The 17,413-nt window shown below is 51.1% G+C and overlaps 1 protein-coding gene across 2 annotated transcripts in view; it reads right to left on the reverse strand.

Annotated features, from left to right (window-relative positions):
* Positions 1-7,680: 7,680 nt before the first annotated feature.
* Positions 7,681-17,413, reverse strand: part of ELFN1 (extracellular leucine rich repeat and fibronectin type III domain containing 1) — a 104,305-nt gene continuing 94,572 nt past the window's right edge. For both annotated transcript variants that reach the window (XM_071443966.1, XM_071443965.1), the window contains exon 4: positions 7,681-11,348. In XM_071443966.1, the coding sequence (XP_071300067.1) occupies positions 8,519-10,909 (2,391 nt within the window). In that variant the 5' untranslated portion in view covers positions 10,910-11,348 and the 3' untranslated portion in view covers positions 7,681-8,518. The remainder of the gene's footprint in view (positions 11,349-17,413) is intronic.

The following is a 17,413-nucleotide window of genomic DNA, read 5'->3' on the forward strand; positions in this document are numbered from 1 at the left end:
ATTTTGCATTTTCCTACTTCCAACTGTTTATTTACCAACATGCTGGAGAGCAGCAATCACTTCCTCATGCCTTATTGAGAAGCTCAGCTGTGAAATAACTAAATGAACAGTCCAAAGGCTTTTTATTAGCCTTTGGACTGAGCAGAGGAGCAATGAGTTGATGGCTGACCAGTTTTTGAAGATGCCAAGCACATTACAAGTGCTAAGTACTATTTTTTTTCTGCAATGCTTTATTTTTCCCTCTGAACACTCATTTTAAATAACCCTTTCAATTACATTATCTGGTTTCATGCATTCTGCTCAGATTAAACACAGTGCCACTTACAATTCACCCACCTCAGTGGCTTCCATGTCTCTGCAAGTCTCATCCTAACCTTTGCCTCTCAAGCTTGGGTAGAAACAGCCTTTGTTCTGGGTCCAGAATCTGCCCCAGCTCTGCTTTGGCTTCTTAAACTCAAATGCATCCACATCACTTTCTGTCAGGCACTGCAGCCTCTGGTTCCTTGCTCTTGCATGCTGCTTTTCTTTCCTAATAAGAGAACATCTTGCATCCTTCCCATTTCCTTCCAGCTAAATTAGCTCCCTGGATAAGCTGTCTCCTCCCACTTGCTGGCATCTTGTGATGTTTTGGTTTATTCTTCTTCTTTGTGAGGGCTCTGTGCTGTGCTTCCAGCAGATCTCTCTCCTCAGACCTGGATCTCCACCCGTGTGCGTCTGTGGCTTTGCAGACAAGGGGGACTGGCTCAGCCTTCACACCAGTGGGTGAATCCATCTCCTGGCAGCTTCAGAGATGGATGGACCAATCCTTCCCAGCCACAGGTGGGCTCTTCTGGGTGTGCTGTTCTCCAAGGCCACCCTGGGCCAGGGACTTCTCGGTCACCTCAGCCAAAAGAGCCTCACAACTGTATCCAAAAGTGTTTCCTCATCTCAGGTGGTTTCTGGAGCTCCCAGCTCTGCTCCAACACCTCCATCTCTGCTGCTCCACTCCTGACAGCTCTGCTGGGACATGTCTGGTCTTCAGGACCCAAGTGTGAGATGGGAGGAGATCAGAAGCCAGCCCACCCCTCCTGTCCTCCCTGGCTGTGAGCTCTGCCAGGGAAATACCAGGTCTGGAGAGGCCATACCAGGCACCTGCCCTCCCCAGCCTCCTGCCTTTCCATACCCACAGCCCTGGTGCCTGCAGTGCTCTTTTAGGAGCTGTGGCCACCCTGCAAAGCTGGAGGCAGCTGTGGAGCAGCTCAGGGCTTGTCAGCTGTCAGCTCATGAAGGGTTTGTCATTCCTGGGACTGCTGTGCTCCTGCCTGGGATTTCCTAGGCAGAGATGTGTGTGTGCAACCTCTGTGGTGGGTGGGAGTGTTGTTACAGCCAGAATGATCTGAGGATAAAAGTGAGATAAGGTTTGTATGGAGGGGTAATAAATTGCAGCACCTGAGATGGCTGGGGAAAAAACCCAACTGGGTTTGTGCACACAAGCTCTTTATCAGCCTAAGCTGAGCTGGGCACGTGAGGCTGCTTCAGCTGCATGGTGGCAGATGGTTTGTGCCCATGGCCACTTTTCCAGGGGCTTGTTGGCTCTGCCAGCCCCTTGGAGCCACTCCCAAGAGCTGCTCTGGTGCCACTCTTCCAATCTCACTGCAACACAAATCCCAGGTGGGGCAGGAGGGAACTTCTGGGACAAGCAGACTTTAAGCTCCAGCTTTGGGAAATGGAAACCTTTGTGTCTAGGCTCCAAATGTGGTGGAGCAAGATTAATTAATTTAGCTGCATCACATGAAGAGTGCCAGTGTTTACTTGTGAGAGCACAGAGGAGCTTTAGCAGTACCCAGAGAGGCCTCCTGCATCTGGATGGGCTGGGAGCTCTTGATTGCCAGGCAGGAGATGCCCAAGGAGAGCTCTGCTGCATAAAAGCAATGCTGAGAGAGAGGAACAGATTCAAGAGGCCCCCAGCAGAGAGGAGCTGCAGGCACCACACACAAACTGAGGCATTCCATCAGATTTCTGCAGACCAGGTGAAGCCAGCCAGGGGCTTCTGCAAGGATGGAGGAGCCTGTCAAGGGATGAGCTGGACTGGAGGGCTGCTAGGAAAGGAAATGAGGTGGGAGGAAATGTGGATGCTGTGTGTGGGGCTGATTGCTTCCTTTCACAGCTGAAAACACTGAGGAATATGATGGACCCAGAGCAGAGCCCAGGAGATGAGCAAGACAATGCAGGGGACAACACTCACAGATCTTAATGGATGAGACAGACCAGGAGAGAGCTCATTAGAAAAGGGCACTGCACGGTGAAGGGAGGACAGGATGTAAGCCGTGTGAAAACTGATAAAAGACAGAAATGGAAATCTTTTTGTCCCAAAGAAAGCAAGGATGGAGTGCATTAATGAGCTCTTTAATGGCAAGGCAAGTAAAGGTGAGCAGCAAATGGCTATTGCCAGACAGCTGAACTGTGAAAAAACAGATGTTGGTGGGATGTGAGAAGGGATCTAGCTCGTACAGGAACAACAGCACAAGCCTGTGATTAACATTCCCTCTGAATTATTGAAAAGGCACTCACACAAACTTGGAGACTTGGCAGGCTCCTCTGGTTACTCTGCAGGGACAGGGAGTTTGCAGAGGGATGGATACAGCCATGTTCACATCCAATTTGAACCAAAGGAAAGAGCAGCAAAACTAAAGTAAAAACTGACATCCTGCTTGGCCACTCCCCACGTGATGAAATCCACATCCCTGGTACTTCTGTGTCTTCTTATCCCTTGCACAGAAGAAACTGAGTCCAGAAAACTGCCTTCACTCTGGATCAAATGGTTTCCCTCCATTAAGTTCTGGGCAGGGTTGGGGGGAAAGTGGGAAATGAACAAAACTCTCAAGGCAGTATTTGTATATTCTCTACCACCCTTCTGGTGGTGCTGGTGAGCTGGCTGAGAGGGGTAAAACAGAAGCAGTGACACAGAGGAGATGCAAAAAATTGGAGCCTAAGTAAATTCAGGTGAAGCCAAAGTCACTGCTCCAAGCCAAGGAGTTGGGTTGGTTTCTCCAGCAGCACTGGCCATGCCCACCAGCACCTTCACCATCTTCAGTGCCTTGGGCCCTGCTGGCATCAGGGGTTGGAGGTGAAGGAAATGAAATGTGCTATATTCCTCTCTCTGGAGATCAATGTAATCTCAGAACACTTACCCAGAAAAACTGCCCCAGGACCCATCGTGGAAAGTGAGGAAAATGGGAGAGAGGAGCTGGAGGAGAGGCTGGGGCACCTCTGAAGTCCACACCTGCCTGGCCATGGCAGTGTTGCATTTAAGGTAGGATCGATGCTTTCCCCAAATAAACCCTTCATCCCCTCGAGTCCATCCCCTCCCCTCTCTGCTCTGTCCCCATCCTGTGTCCGTGTGCATTCACGGGCTCACAGCTCCAAGCTTTGGGGGGTGTCACTGTCCCCACAGGGCCCTGCAGAGGAGAGGGACACGCTGTGCACCCAGCAGGAGCCGAACCCAAGGTGAGCAGGTCCCAAAACGTGCAGCAGGGCTCTGCTGGGTGCTGGTGTTGGTCCTCCCCCTGACGAGCACTCACAGATGCAAATAAATTCTGACTTGGGCTCCCAAATTCCTGCTCTGCTGGCTGTGCTAAAAATATCCCAACGCAGTGTGTGCTGGCTTCAATCACCCCCATCGATCCGCGCTCCTGGCTCCGCTCCAGCCTCTCCACATCCATCCCATCCCATCCTATCCCTCCGCTTCCTCCCCGGGCCTCTCCTCTCCCAGAGCACAAGGCCAGCTGCAGCACACTGTCCCCCACCCTGCTGCCCCCCTCTCCTGCCAGGGAGCTGAGTTATTGCTGCACAGCTCGGCTGCCCGGGCTGGGTGCAGCTCCCGACCCTGCAGAGGAGGAGTTTGGGGCTCTCGGTTCACCAGGACCCAGCCCTGACTGAGGGAAGGCCTGACCTCAGAAATGGGCAGAGGGGAGTTGGCTGAGCTTGCTGGGAGTGAGGGACAGGCAGGAGCTGGCTGGGCTCTGCTCTGCCTCTGGCTGTGCAGCGGCCCTGGGCATCACCCAGGTGTGGATGCATGGGCAGATCCATGAGCATCAGTGGGGCTGGGAGAGGCACGGCTCCCTGGCAGCCCCAGGAAGCACTGCAGGTCACTGCAGGCCTGGTTTGAGCAGAGCCAATGAAGTCTGGCTGTTGTCTGGTCAGGGTGGTGCATGGAGCACCTTCCTTTCTTTGGGCCCCTTTGCACAGACCCCTCCCATGGGATCTGCACCAGGTTTCATGGCAAACTCAGCTGAAGGCATCAGGAGGCTCAAATGCTGGGCAGGGAGGGGGCAGTTCACACCTCCAACACCCACCATCTCTGGAGGCAGCCCCCAGCTCCCCTCTCAAGTGCTTTGCTGTCCTGCTGCTCCCTGCTCTGTCTGTGAACGTGGCCCTTGCCACAGGCCATGCTTTGGAACAGATGGACACACCCCATGTGCACACCAGGGCTGGCAGGTGCCCTCAGGAATCCTGGCCTTAAATGGTGCATGTCTGTATAATGGGATGTTTCTGTCCTAATTTACAGGTTTTTAAATAATACCCAGGCTCAAGATGCCACACAGGCTTTGTACCACATGGCAGGTGCTTTTCTGACTCTGGGCCATGGTGAGGACTGAGCCATGGGTAATGTGGGCTTGGGTTTACCCTCCAACCAGAGGCTGTCCTTGCTGGGGTGCTGGGGCAGGGATCAGAGGAAGGATTTTTAGTGCTGCCTTGGTTTTGCCCTTGAAGACAGGTTGTTGAGACAACAGCAGTTCTGTGGGCACAGAAGGGGCATCAGGAGAATGCATTTCCACGTGGCCCCAGGGCTATGGCTGTACTGCAGGGAACTGTGATTTTTGCTCCCCTTGGCTCCCCTCCTCTTCACTGCAACATGCCTTTCCTGTACCCTCTCCTTTCAGCTTGGTGGGGAGCCCTCTTCCTTTGGATGAGTTTGGGGCAGCAGGAGCAGCCTGGCTGCACAAGGTATCACCTCTCTTTGCAGAAGCAGCTTGAGAGCTTTGGTGGTTGAACAGGAGGCAAAACAAAGAACAAAACAGCCAGCAGGTCACAGGTGATGAAACCCCTGCTCTGTCCCCAGAGGGGTCTGTAAAGCAGCTGCCTTGGAGGGATGGAAGCTGCTGTGGACAGAGCTCCCCAGCCCCTGTGCAGAGCCAGCCCTGGGGCTCATCCATGGGGTGGTGGCCCTGGGGACAGTGGAACCTCTTCCCTTTTCTTGTCTGGCTTTTTTCAGAGCTCATTTTATGGCATCTCCTGCCAAGGGCTGTGGAGCGTGGCTGCCAGGGCTGCACCTTGCTGTGGAGGGAGGGCAAGGGGCTGGAAGGTGCTCAGCAGCCCAGGAGCCATCTGAGACCTGCAGTGAGGCCCCACCAACAATGGGGTACTGGGTGATGCCTTAGAGATGCCTTGGAGGTAGAAGGGCCTGGAGTTTTTCTAATTCTCCTTTTTTTCCAGTTGCAAACCGTTTGCATGTGGGAAGTGTTTAATTTAGAAAGGCCAGCACTGCTGTATCACATTCCTGTCGGTCTCTGTTGGTTTATCACCAGTGAAATCCTGGTGTGAAAACAGAATCAGGCTTTGATTTCATCTGGCCCTGCTGTTTTACACCACTAACAGCTTTGCATTTCGATAGCAGCTTTTATTCTAGGAGCTAAATGGGCTTCACAGACAGCCAATTAATTAATTGAGCCTCCCCAGCCAGCCTGTGCCCTCAATGCCACAAGGAAGCATTTCCAGAGGAGGAAACAGAGGCAGAGAAGCAAAATTATTGGCCCCAGCTAAAGAGCTGAGCTGGCTGCTGCCTCCACAGTGATGCCTCACCCTGCACTGGCTGGGCCATTGCTCCCAGTCCCGTGGAGATGGTCCTGGACCCTTTTCCAGACTGGTGTGGGAATGGTCTCAATGCAGAGATCAGCTGAGGGGGTTCTTTGGGTGTCTGTCAGTGACTGTCAGCACTGGAGCATCTGAGCCCAAATGAACTCAGGAGCTGCCATCACCTTGGACCACCCCAGCCTCTTGATAATGAATCCTGTGAGACCATGAAACAGTGTTAGGAGGCCCCACCACTGTTTCCATCATCCATCCTTGCTGAACAACTCTTATTTCTCCTGGCTGGGACCTTGAGCAACATGACTTAGTGGGTGGCATCCCCACCCATGGCTGGGGAGCTGGAACTAAATGATGATGACTTTTTATTTTATAATCCTGGATGACTTTTAAGGTTCCTATCAACCCAAACCATTCTGCAGTCCTGTGAGGAGGCACTCAGGCTTTGCAAGGAAAGGCTGTTCCAGCTGAAAGGTTTGCTTTGGTCCAGGTGCTGGAGCTGAGATCTGGGCAGGGATCTGCCATGAGGCACTCAACAAGAGAGGGGTGAGCCCAACTCCCCCTCGGGGTCCTGTTCACTGCCTGGTGAGCAGACACAGCCCCGGGAAGCTCCGTGCTGTGGGCAGGAGCTGGAGGAAGAGTGAATGCATTCCTGGAGAAATTACCTGCCTTTTATTATGAAATCCTGCTAATGGTTTGTTGTCTACACAAATAACCACGGGGAATGAACTCGTGCACTTCCCAGCCTGCTCTGTGTCTTCCTGGCTCAGCTCCTTTCTGAACAAACATAACCTTTTGCAAGAATACCTGTCAAAATCACTCTGAAATATTGAAATAACAGGATGGGATATGGTTTGCTCCTGGGCCCTAGTGCTCATCCATCAGGACTTAGGATGTCCATCCAAAGCGACTTGTGAGCAGGATGCAAGGGAAAAAACTCTGGCAAGCAGCAGGGCCTCAGAGGGCTGCATTTGGGGAGCTTAGCACCTCACCTCACTGTGCTGGCTCCCTGGGCTCCCACACACCCACCTGGGAGCAGGGCAGCTCTCAGACCCTCACTTTTTGCACTTTTTGTTGGTCATGGGCGGGTGTGACTCAGCTGGTGCTGATCAGGATGAAGTAGTGTCCTTTGGCCTGGAAGTGCCTTCATGGTCTCAACACCTCCCCTCTCACCTCACGTGAGTATTTTAGAGATGGGTCAGAAAGCTGTGGAGTCTTGGAACAGTGTTGAGCAGCAATGGTGGAGGGGCACGTGGCTGCTTGGCTGGACCCATGGACACAAAGCCATCCCCTTCCCCTCCAGTCTCAGAGTGCCAGGGGCTGGTCAGGGGCTCCCCAGGGTGCCTCAGTATGGGGCAGGCTGTAAATGCTGAGTGTCTTTACCTCAAAAACAAAATCACCCCTCCCTTCTCTCCTTCTCCACAGAGCAGCAAGAGGCTTTGTGCTCTAACCCATCACTGGCTCCCCATCCTGAAAGTGGGGGGATAATCCACCCTTCAGAGGCTGGTCCCAAGGGCCACCACTGCCCAGACACATCTGTTTAGGGGCAGAGAGCAATAACTTCTGATTTGCAGGAGAAACCCCACTGCATGGTGGCACCTGCTCAGCCAAGAGCCCTTCACTTCTCATCCCCTTCCCAGTTCCTCCCACCTGGAATAAGGTGAGGGATTCTATTTTCCTGGGTGTGAGCCTTTTTTCTTCAATGCACTTGGAAGTGATGAGCACTTGGACACAGACAATTGGTGGAAGAAATCAAAACAAAACACTTAGAAATCCAAACACTCCCCCCTCCAAAAGATATCCCATCAACCAACCAACCAACCAACAAAAAAGTCCTTCAAATAAAACTCCATCTCTTTCTCTAAAATCCATGATTAAAACCTGGTACAAACAGGTGAATATAGATATATATATATATATTTTTTTTTTTAGTAGATGTAGTATTGTTTTTTTCTCCTCTCTCTCTCTCATTATACAGCAAACATTGCAAATATAGAAATTTTCTCTGTACAATTAACGACTTCGGTTTACAATGCAATGTGTGGTAAAACCTCTTAGTGAGTGAAAATGTGAACGGGCCTTCAACCGGGTAAAAGTCTAAACTGGAAGACTCCGTTTGCAAAAACAGCCCAAAAGATGGAGCTCCTTCTGGTCTCTTTTTGGTTTTTGTTGCTGTTTTTGTCGCTGTTGATTTTGGAAGGGAAGGAAGGAAGAACACAAACTGTTCACAAAGAATCCACAAAATCACGGAATAGGGACTCATGCAATGCAATATTGGAAAACGCCAGACCTCAGCTCTCTGCCCGCTCTTTCATTTTCATTTTATATTCAATTTTTTCTTTTTTCATATATTTTTTTAAAAAATCAAAATGAAACAAAACTTTTTTTTTGTTTTTTTTCCCACTCCACAGTTTGTTTGTTTGCAAAGTTTGTGTTCAAATTTGGTGCATGTCTCACCAACGTGAGGACATTTTAATATCTCACTGTATATATTATATAGAATATTTATAGATTTTTTCATTATTTGTTCTCTCTTTTAATTTTTTTTATCGACTCTTTTTTTTTTTTTTTTTTAATTTTTATTTTGTTTCAAAGACAGTCTGAATAAAAATAGCTGCTGCGGATTTCTTTTGGTCCAGTTAGTGTGTTAAGTCACGAGTTGTGTGAGGACTCAGGACTTTTGCTGGGCAGAGACGCCCTTCCAGTAGTCTAAGATGTCGTGGAGATCCTCGTCTTTGGCAAACTGGACCTTTTTGCGTAGGGCGTGGCCGGCTGCCATGTACTCCTCCTCGTCTTTGTGCCGCTTGCGGTTGAGTTTGAAGCGCTCCCAGATGCTGTGCGAGGGTTTGCAGGTGTACTCTGGGCTGGAGGTGTAGCTCAGGTTGTGGTACTGAGGCGAGAGCTGGGAGTAGGCCAGGTCTCTGGGGCGAGGGCGGGTCAGAGGCTCCAGGATGGAGGGCTTGCGCCCGCCCATGCTGTCGTGCTGCTCCCCCGGGTGCGAGCTGGGGTACGAGTGCCGGTGCTCGCTGTACTGGCGGATCTTCTCTGCCTCTGCCCGCAGGATGGCCGCAGCCGGCGTCACAGTGAGGATGGTGTCGGTGGTGGGGGAAGTCTTCTCGATGTATTTGGCTTCGGATTTGTGGCCCGATCCCTCGGAGCGGTAGGACCTGGGGCTCCGTATGGAGCCGCTGGAAGAGGTGCTGGAGCGTTTGGGGGCCGCCTCCATGCTGTGGTGTCGCTGGAGAGGGTGGTTGTAGCTTTCCTTGTAGACGGGGGAAAGGAATCCGTGCTTGCTGGGGATCTGCTCTGACAAGAGCACCAGCTGAGGCTCCACGGTGGAGACCGCCCCCGACTTCACCCCTTGGAAGGAGGTGGACTCGGATTTCAAGGCATCGATGCAGTTGTTGATGATCTGGTTCACCTTGTCCACCTCCTTGGCAATGGTGGAGATCTCAGCCACAGAGCCCTGGGTGTCTGGCGGCAGGGACAGCTCACAGTCTCTCCTCTCAGGCTGCTCACCCGTCCTCACCTCCATGTAGTTGCCCTTGGTGGCCTTGGGGGTCTCGCTGCTCTCAATCAGCTTGTACTGCTCAACCTCGCCAGCAGATGGTAGGTAGGGGATGCGGGTCACTGTCTCCCCACCCAGTATCTGTCCCTGGGACAGCTGGGTGATGCTGGTGGTCTCCATTTCTGGCCCATACTTCAGCTCGATGATGGTCTTCTTCATGCTGCCGGCAGCCTTTTTGTGCTTCTCCTCCTGCTGGCGCCTCTTCCGGAGGCAGTAATACACCACACCCAGGACAATCACCATGCCAAAGAGACAGCCCAGGATTGTCATGATGTAATGGGTGGCAGTGGAAGGGGTGGGCACCGGCTCCTTGCGGTTGGGTCTGGTGGGGGTGATGGTGACGCAGGTGTGGTTGTACTTGGAGTACTGGTGAACAGAGACTACACAGTAGGTGTAATCTCTTTGTGCTACTAGGTTGCTCACGGTGATGTTCTCCTCCTTCTTCCTGAGCTTGGTGATCATGGAGGAGAAGCCGTTTTCGAACTGGGAGAGGATGTACATCTTGCTGAAGGGGTAGGGGATCTGCACGGTGAGGACGGCCGAGTTGTGGTTGAGGTGCTTCACCTGGATGTTGGGGCGCACCTCGGTCTCACCGATGGGCGTGAACAGGGAGAACTGCGGCGTCGTGCCGTCGCCGGAGGAGCACTCCTCCTCAGAGCAGGGGCTTTCGGAGGGCACCGTGGTCACCTGGTACCTGGGGGGGATAAAACGAGGGATCACAGTGTAGGAGCCACCAGTGCAAAGGGAAGAGAGCATGCTCAGAGCATTGCGGTAGCCAGTCCGGCCTTGGCCTAACAAGTAGTAGCCCATGTAGTCGGGCGGGGAGTCGCACTGCATCCGGTCGTAGGTGCGTGTCATGTTGGTGAAAGCCTCCAGCCATTGCAGGAAGCCCAGCAGCTCACAGGAGCAGTAGAAGGGGTTACTGTAGAGTTCACAGACAGAGAGCTTGTTTAGGCCCCGAAAAGTGTTGCTGTCCAGTCTCTGGATCCTGTTCATGGACAGGTCAATGTTCACTATGTTGGGGCACTCCCAGAAGGCATTGGGGGTGACGGTCTCAATGAGGTTGGCCTGGAGATAGAGGTACTCCAGCTTCCCCAGGCCCCGGAGGATGCCCTCGGTGAGGTTCCTCAGTCGGTTGTAACCCAGCTGCAGCACCTGGAGGTTGAACTGTCCTGAAAAGGCACCGTCCTCGATGTAGGAGATCTCGTTCTTCGTCAGGTTGAGGTATGTCAGGTTGCCGAAGCGGCTGAGCGAGGCGTACTGCACGCTCTTGATCTTGTTGTCGTTCAGCCGCAAGTCCACGATGGTGCTGTTGATCTGCTGGGGGATGGACTCGTAGGGGGGCTGGTTTTGGCTGCAGATGGCCAACCAGACGAAGCCCTTGTCCCCCTCGATGAGCCAGCAGTCTGCCCGCACCCCGCCGGCGTGCAGGAGGGACACGGCCGCCACGCACATGCAGAGGGCTGACGTCGCGGCCCACCGGCGACCTGCCATCTGGAAGGGCAGCACGGAGAAGGGCTCCTGGTCTGCTGGAAGCGGGGAACAGGACAGGGGCTGGGAAGGTGTGGGCTAGTGCTCCTTGGGCAGCTTTGCTTGCCTCTCCCTTCTCCTCATGGCTCAGAGACGGGAGGGAAGCGTCCGTGGAGGAAGCAAACCTCGGTGCCCGCGGTACTCGGCAGCCAGCAGCCAGGGGCTGCTACCAAGGCCTTGGTGGCTGAGGCTGGCCCCACATCACCAAGCCTCTGGCATCTCGAGGAGGGACTCATGAAGTTAAGCGCCTGTGCAGAGGAGTTGTTCAGGCTTAGAGACAAGCCTTCCTCTCGTTTTTTATAGTACTTCTCCTCGTTTTCTTTTTGCTGCACATCGTGGCGCTGGTCCCCATCTCCCTGTGCCTCTGTGTGTCTGGCTGTCCCCGCTGGGTCCCCCAGCTCACCTGCTCAAAACAAGACACAAGCACAAATTAAGCACAAAGGAAAGACAGTCAGCAGTCAGAGGTGTTGGAGATCCATCCAACTCCCCTCTTAGTTAGGCACTCGCCTTCTCATTCTGGCAACCACCTTTCGAGGAGCCTTTGGTTTATTTGGCTGCCACCAGCACTGTTTGGCAGCACAAGGAGAGGTGGTCACTGACCATTGAGGTCACCCTCTGAGCCCTTCCAGCATCACTTTTTTGGCAGTTGAGAGACCAACACACATCCAGCGCACCGTTTGTCTGACCTATTTAGGTGTCTACCTGAGGAGGAGAGGAGTGATGCCCCAGAAGTGTCTGTTCCTCTCTGCTGAGAGCAGATGAAGTCTAGACAACTGGCTCTGATGTAGATTTGATGCTGCAGAGTTTTGCTAAGGGGAATCCTGACTGTCTCATGTGCTGGTGTGTGCAGCAGCAGTGCCCACACAAGGGGTGCTGGTTGGGGACACTGTGTCTCTCTGCCTGCACTGCCAGGTGGCATCTGGGATACAGCCCACCATCAAATGTTTGTCCTGTTTCTGGGAACCTTTGCAAAACCCACTGGTGTGACTGTGAACCACCCAGTGCCCTTGTCCCTGCTTGCTGGGGGCTTGCTGCTTTTCTCCAAGGCTTTCCCTCCCAAGTGAAATGATGCAGAGGTGTGGAAAACCAGCAAATATTCAGTGCCATGACAAGAGCATTTGCAGAGGATGGGACAAGACCTTGCCTCCCCAGCCAGAAACAGCTGTTTGAAGACCAGGAAAAGTCTTCAGTAGACCCAAACCTGGGGGACTTCCAGCAGCCTCACTCCCCAAAGAGAAACTCATTTCTGGCTCACATTTTCCATTTTTTTCCCTTAAATTTTTGACTAAGCATAAATTTCCATGGACAGCTCTTACTTCTTTTTCTGATTTCTTAGGGAAGCAGGAAGGCAAAAGTGGAGAGGTGGGTGGGAAATGCATGAGCACCAGCATCTCCTGGGTCATTCTTTTCCACAAGATATTGAAAACATCATCTGTGGATATCTCCACTGCCAAATGGAACTCTAGGCAGTGAGATGTTGTAACAGAGATGGAGTTGCCCAGAAATTGAGAGAAATCATCATGGCCTATCTAGAAAAATCCTTCTCTGAACTTTTTTGGGAACAGGAACCCTGTTTGTCTCTCTTGTCCAAGGGCAGACTGTAGAAGCCAGGGAAGGCACCACCAGCACTCCTTGGAAACATGGCTGGTAAGAACTGCAGGTTTCTTGGGGAGTTGTGAAGGAAATAGGGCCACATCTTACATCCAAATTTTCTTTCATTAAATCTGAAAAATAGTATAAACCCAAAATCAGTTTTCCAGACATTTTACAGTGCCCAGGCTGGACTGTTCTTGGGGCTACACACATGAAAATTCTGTGGGGCTGATTGTTTAGAGGCAGATGTATACTCTGACCCTTGTCCCAAAGAAACCAGGTTCTTTTCCAGCACAATAGCAGCAGGAAAGGAGAGCATATTTCACTGCAGAGACCCCTGTCCACCATTCAGTTTATACCTTGGTAAACAGGCCAGTAATAATGAGCAGTAAAACAGTTTATTTGGTTGGATTGTGACCAGTGAGTCTGCTCCCTGGTGACAATTGTGTTTCCATTACACGAATGACAAGACCTTCCCTCACATCCGCTCTCTGCTTTGAGACTTTCCAGCCACCTTTTCCTCCGAGTGCTCTCACTGCCCTGAGATGCTCTGGCAATACCTGCAAGTCCATTTTAACACAGCTGAGTCCTCAGAGCCAGCAAGGAAGGGAAGTGGGACTGTGCTCCCTGGCAGATTGCAGGTGAGTGCCCCCCCTTGCCACCCCCACAGAGACACAGGCTGCAGTGCCAGACTGAAACACGTCTGCTGCTGCATCCCTCTGGTGTTAGACAACTCAATTAACCTCTCTGCACTCCAGCCTCCTCTCTGGTACTGTGAGATAATGATAGCACTCCATGGGGTGGGGGGAGACTGAAGCAAAGTGCCCTGAGCCCCTCCTGTTGGGGTGCAAATCCCAGCACACCCACTGTGTTGCAGGTGGAGACTTTCTCTCTAGGTGTGCCAGCTCTCCTCTGCCACAGAGAGCAGCCTCGTGTCCAGCTCCCCCTGCATCCTGTGGGGATCTGCATTGTTCCTAAGGGTGTGGGATGAGGGTATTCCTGGCCTGCAGAGCCACAAGCAATGGCTTATATTGTCCCTTTGGGGTGGCACTTCCCTGTTCCAGCATCTCCCTGTTCTCCTCCAAGGACTTGTGGATTCTTGCAGGCAGAGGAAGCCCTGCCAAACCCAGCACAGGCAGCAGGAAGGGATGAACATGGCATATTCTCTTCAGCAAATATCTATTCTGTCCCCTCTGTCTCCCATTGTGACCCAACCACTCTGTCTGGGCAAACCTGTGTTTGGGAAGGCTCTGCAGAGCCAAACCAGCCTTTTCCTCACACAGGAAATGTGTGCAGTGGGACCACTCATGAGCAAGGAGCAGAGACAGACTCCCCACGGATCTTGCCTGGCTCATCCCCCATAACCTTCCCCAACAGCACCCTTGTGCTTCCCTCATCTAATTGGAGGTGTAGGGGATGAAGAAGAGCAGCAGTAAATGACTCAAACACGTTCAGTAAATCTCCCACTGTATGTTTTCTCTTATTTCCCATACATTGCCTATCAGCCAGGTCCTTCCCAACAACAGAAAGGAAAAATGCCATTTTATCAGCAGCCTGAGTTTAATTTCAGCTCATTAAAGCAAGCAATTTGCTGGTTTATTTGCTTTACAAAGTGTGAATAAAATGACAGTATTAAGGAGATGTGAGAGAGGAAAGAGGGGCTAATCTCCCTTTTTATTAGATTCTCGGGACATGACTGGTGAGTGGAGAAGTGGCTCTTGTTGCTTTGCACAAAAGGCATAATTGTTCATCTTGCTGGCTCCTGAGAGCCTCCATCCCAGCCCGTGGTGGCTGTGGGTGTGTGCCCAAACACCAGCACCAAGCATCCTGCAAGGATCTAGTGCTTTAACTCTCCTGCCTGTCTGATTCACCTTTGCCCAGTTGTCCTGAGTTTATTCTCCTGGTAACACAATTGCACATCACTTTTTCCAGTCCTCTGAACCCCCACAGAGCTGAGAAAACCTGGGAATAAACCAGCAAAACTCTCTCATCAAAAGCAACCGGGAAAGTGGCAATTTGTGGGTTTCTTTTGCTGCTGGAGAATGAAGCAAAAGGTGGGAATGAAGAGAGTGTGGAATAACAATAGAAATGTTTTGGAATGATGGGTTTGATCTCAGTCAGAACACCTTGGAGTGTGGCACCATGGTGACAATGACAACAGGCCATATCCATGACAAGGCCATATCCATGACAAGGCCATGGTAGCCACCCAGGAAATTCCTGCACCATTCCTGCACAGTTCCCTGGGCCCTGAAGACTCTGCTGCAATTCCCTTTCCTTCCACTCTCAGAAGGCAGAATGGTTTGACCAGTATCTCTCTTGGGGCCCAGATCCATCCTTGTCCCTGCTAATCCTCAGCCCTGGCTGTGATATGCTCCCCTCCTACCCATCTCTGCTTCTCCAGCCCTGGTCCCTGTCAGCAACCCAGCAGCAAAGAGGGAATTTTGGCTGGAATTTTGAGGCTGCAGCCTGCCCTGATGAGCAGCAGCATCCTTATCCTGGCTGAAAACCCACAGCAAGGGAGGTGGAAAGAAAAGGGAAAAGCTGGAGCTTCAAAAACCAGTGCAAGCTGAATGGGAAGTTTTTGCTTCCATTTCCCAACTAATGGCATCTTGGAAAATTAAACCAGAGCAGCAGCTGCAAGGAAGCAAACAAAGCAGCTGTGGGGGCTGGGAAGAGAGCTGGCACTCAGTTCCTAATTTTGTTATTCTACTGAATGAGTTATTTCAAACTGTGGATTACATTTACTGAGGGAACACAAGATTACGCATGCGTGTGTGTGTGTGTGTACACACAGCAGTGATCCTCTCCTTGGCATTTCTGCATCTCCACAACTTCCTTTTCCCTAGCTGCTCCATCTCCAGCCTCTCTTGGATCCCCTTTCACAGCTACTTGGGCTGCTTTATCAAAAAATTATCCCCACTACAAAGAGAGCCAGAGGAAAATGGGAGTGCTACATTAGAAACATGAGCGCTTGGTCACTCAAAAAGAAGGGGAGGGAAAATTTGGCTAACAGAAACCAGATTTTGAAGTGAACCTTGGTTCTTCATTATGTGTAAGATAATCTGGAGAGCTCCAAGATGGCAGATGAAACCTTTAATAGTGATGAAATCACCTGTAAATAGCTAATGTCCATCCTGTATATGTCAGGTGGGGAAAGGAGGCTTCCAGGCAGATTTTCCCTCATTCATACTCCTGGTCTCTGCTCCATGACTCCTGCTGGGTGGTGTTGGTCAGAATCAAAACCTCCCTGGATCACAAAAATGCTCAGGCCTGTAAAATTCAAGTTCATTTTATATCCAGACATCCTGGTCCCTTCACTGACAGGGCTTAGGCAGCATTTTGTGCTTCCCAACCTTATTCCCAAATGCCTCACAGTGTCAGATAATAGAGTTCTCCAGTCAATTCTACTCTCTCTCCTGCTATTATTTATTATTTAAGAAAAACAGGCAAGGGAGAAGAGATATATTTTCCACTGAGGTTTGAGGAGAGATTAAGAAGGAATGAAGCAGAGAGGTGAAGGGGAGGCTGAGAGAGAAGTGCCCAGCATTGCATCCAGGATAGCTTTTACTGGGACTCTGGGAGGCCACAGAATGTATGACAAGTATCCAGGTGGGAGGGATGGCAAAGAGATAACTTTTCTGGGAGACACTGGGAGAAAAAAGAGAAATGACATGCTTGGTCTCTATACAGGGACATTAGCATTATCAGTATGTCAACACTCTGTATGGTGTTGGGGCCAACCTCTCCTTGGCTTATTCCTATTTTAACCTTGATTGGAAAATTTATGATCTTTAGTGGAAGCTGATATTCAATCCCATTTAGTTTAGCAGTAAACTTTGTGTCTGAGGGGAGCTCTAGTTCAAATCCACTGTGCCTCCCTCCCAAAGCCAGGATGAGGCCAGAGCTGCAGCCTGGCAATGGCCAGAACAAACCTTCTTTGCACAAACATTTTTAAGAACCCTTTTTTCTATGGCAAGATAAATTCTGGTTTAAAAATGACAACATTTTCAAGACAAACTGTAGGGATTTCAGAAAATAAGACTATTCTGCTGTTACTCAGCTGCAGCCTGAAATCATTTACATCCATCTCATGCTGCTTGGTTTCCAGGGTCTGTTGAGATGACAACCCCATCTCATGCTGCTGTAGGCTGCTGAGCAGAAGCCTCTGCTGAGTTTAAGTAAATGCATAAATGATCTTCTTGGTGAACAACCTCTTAAACCCAGCTGGGCTACCTGTGCATTAAACCAGCCTTCCAAAACATCAGCACGAGCTGCACTGGAACATCAGCTCCAGCCCCTGACAGAGCAGCTGAGCCCTCAAGGAGCTGAGAAATGTGATGAGAGAGACAGAGTTAGGGGAAGGTGAAGAGGAAAAACATTTTAGGGAATGTAGAGAAGTAAGAGTTCTGATCAGGCACCACTCTAGCAATAAGAAAGATGTGTTTCCATGGGAGAAAGCCTCTCTAGTACTTTCTTGATGGGATTTTTCCTTAGAAATAATCAGTCTGAATCACAGCTTCATTATGGGATGGTTATGCTGATGGCAGGCTGGGGAAAAGCAGAGGTCTGGTGTGGAAGCAAGAGTCCCCTTTTCCCCTGTAAACAGAGCTGAAGATCAAAGGATGTTTTTTCCAGCACCATGCCATGGAGGGAGCCAGCCCCATGCTGGGAAGTGGAGCTGCTGGTGTTCCTCAGCAGAGACAACCTGAGCTGAGCCTTGTCTCCCCTGCATAGTCATCCTCACTCAGGTCTTTGCTGCTGTTTGGAAAAGGGCTTTACTGCTTCCATTCATTAATTTATTTTTGCAGGAAGCCTGCATAACCCTTTGCCTCTCAGATGGGAAAACCCACTTTTACACAGGGGAAAATCTGG

The sequence above is a fragment of the Agelaius tricolor genome, unplaced genomic scaffold (assembly GCF_023055355.1).
Source record: "Agelaius tricolor isolate 1412-34295 unplaced genomic scaffold, bAgeTri1.0.p SCAF_19, whole genome shotgun sequence".
NCBI classification, from domain to species: Eukaryota; Metazoa; Chordata; class Aves; order Passeriformes; family Icteridae; genus Agelaius; species Agelaius tricolor.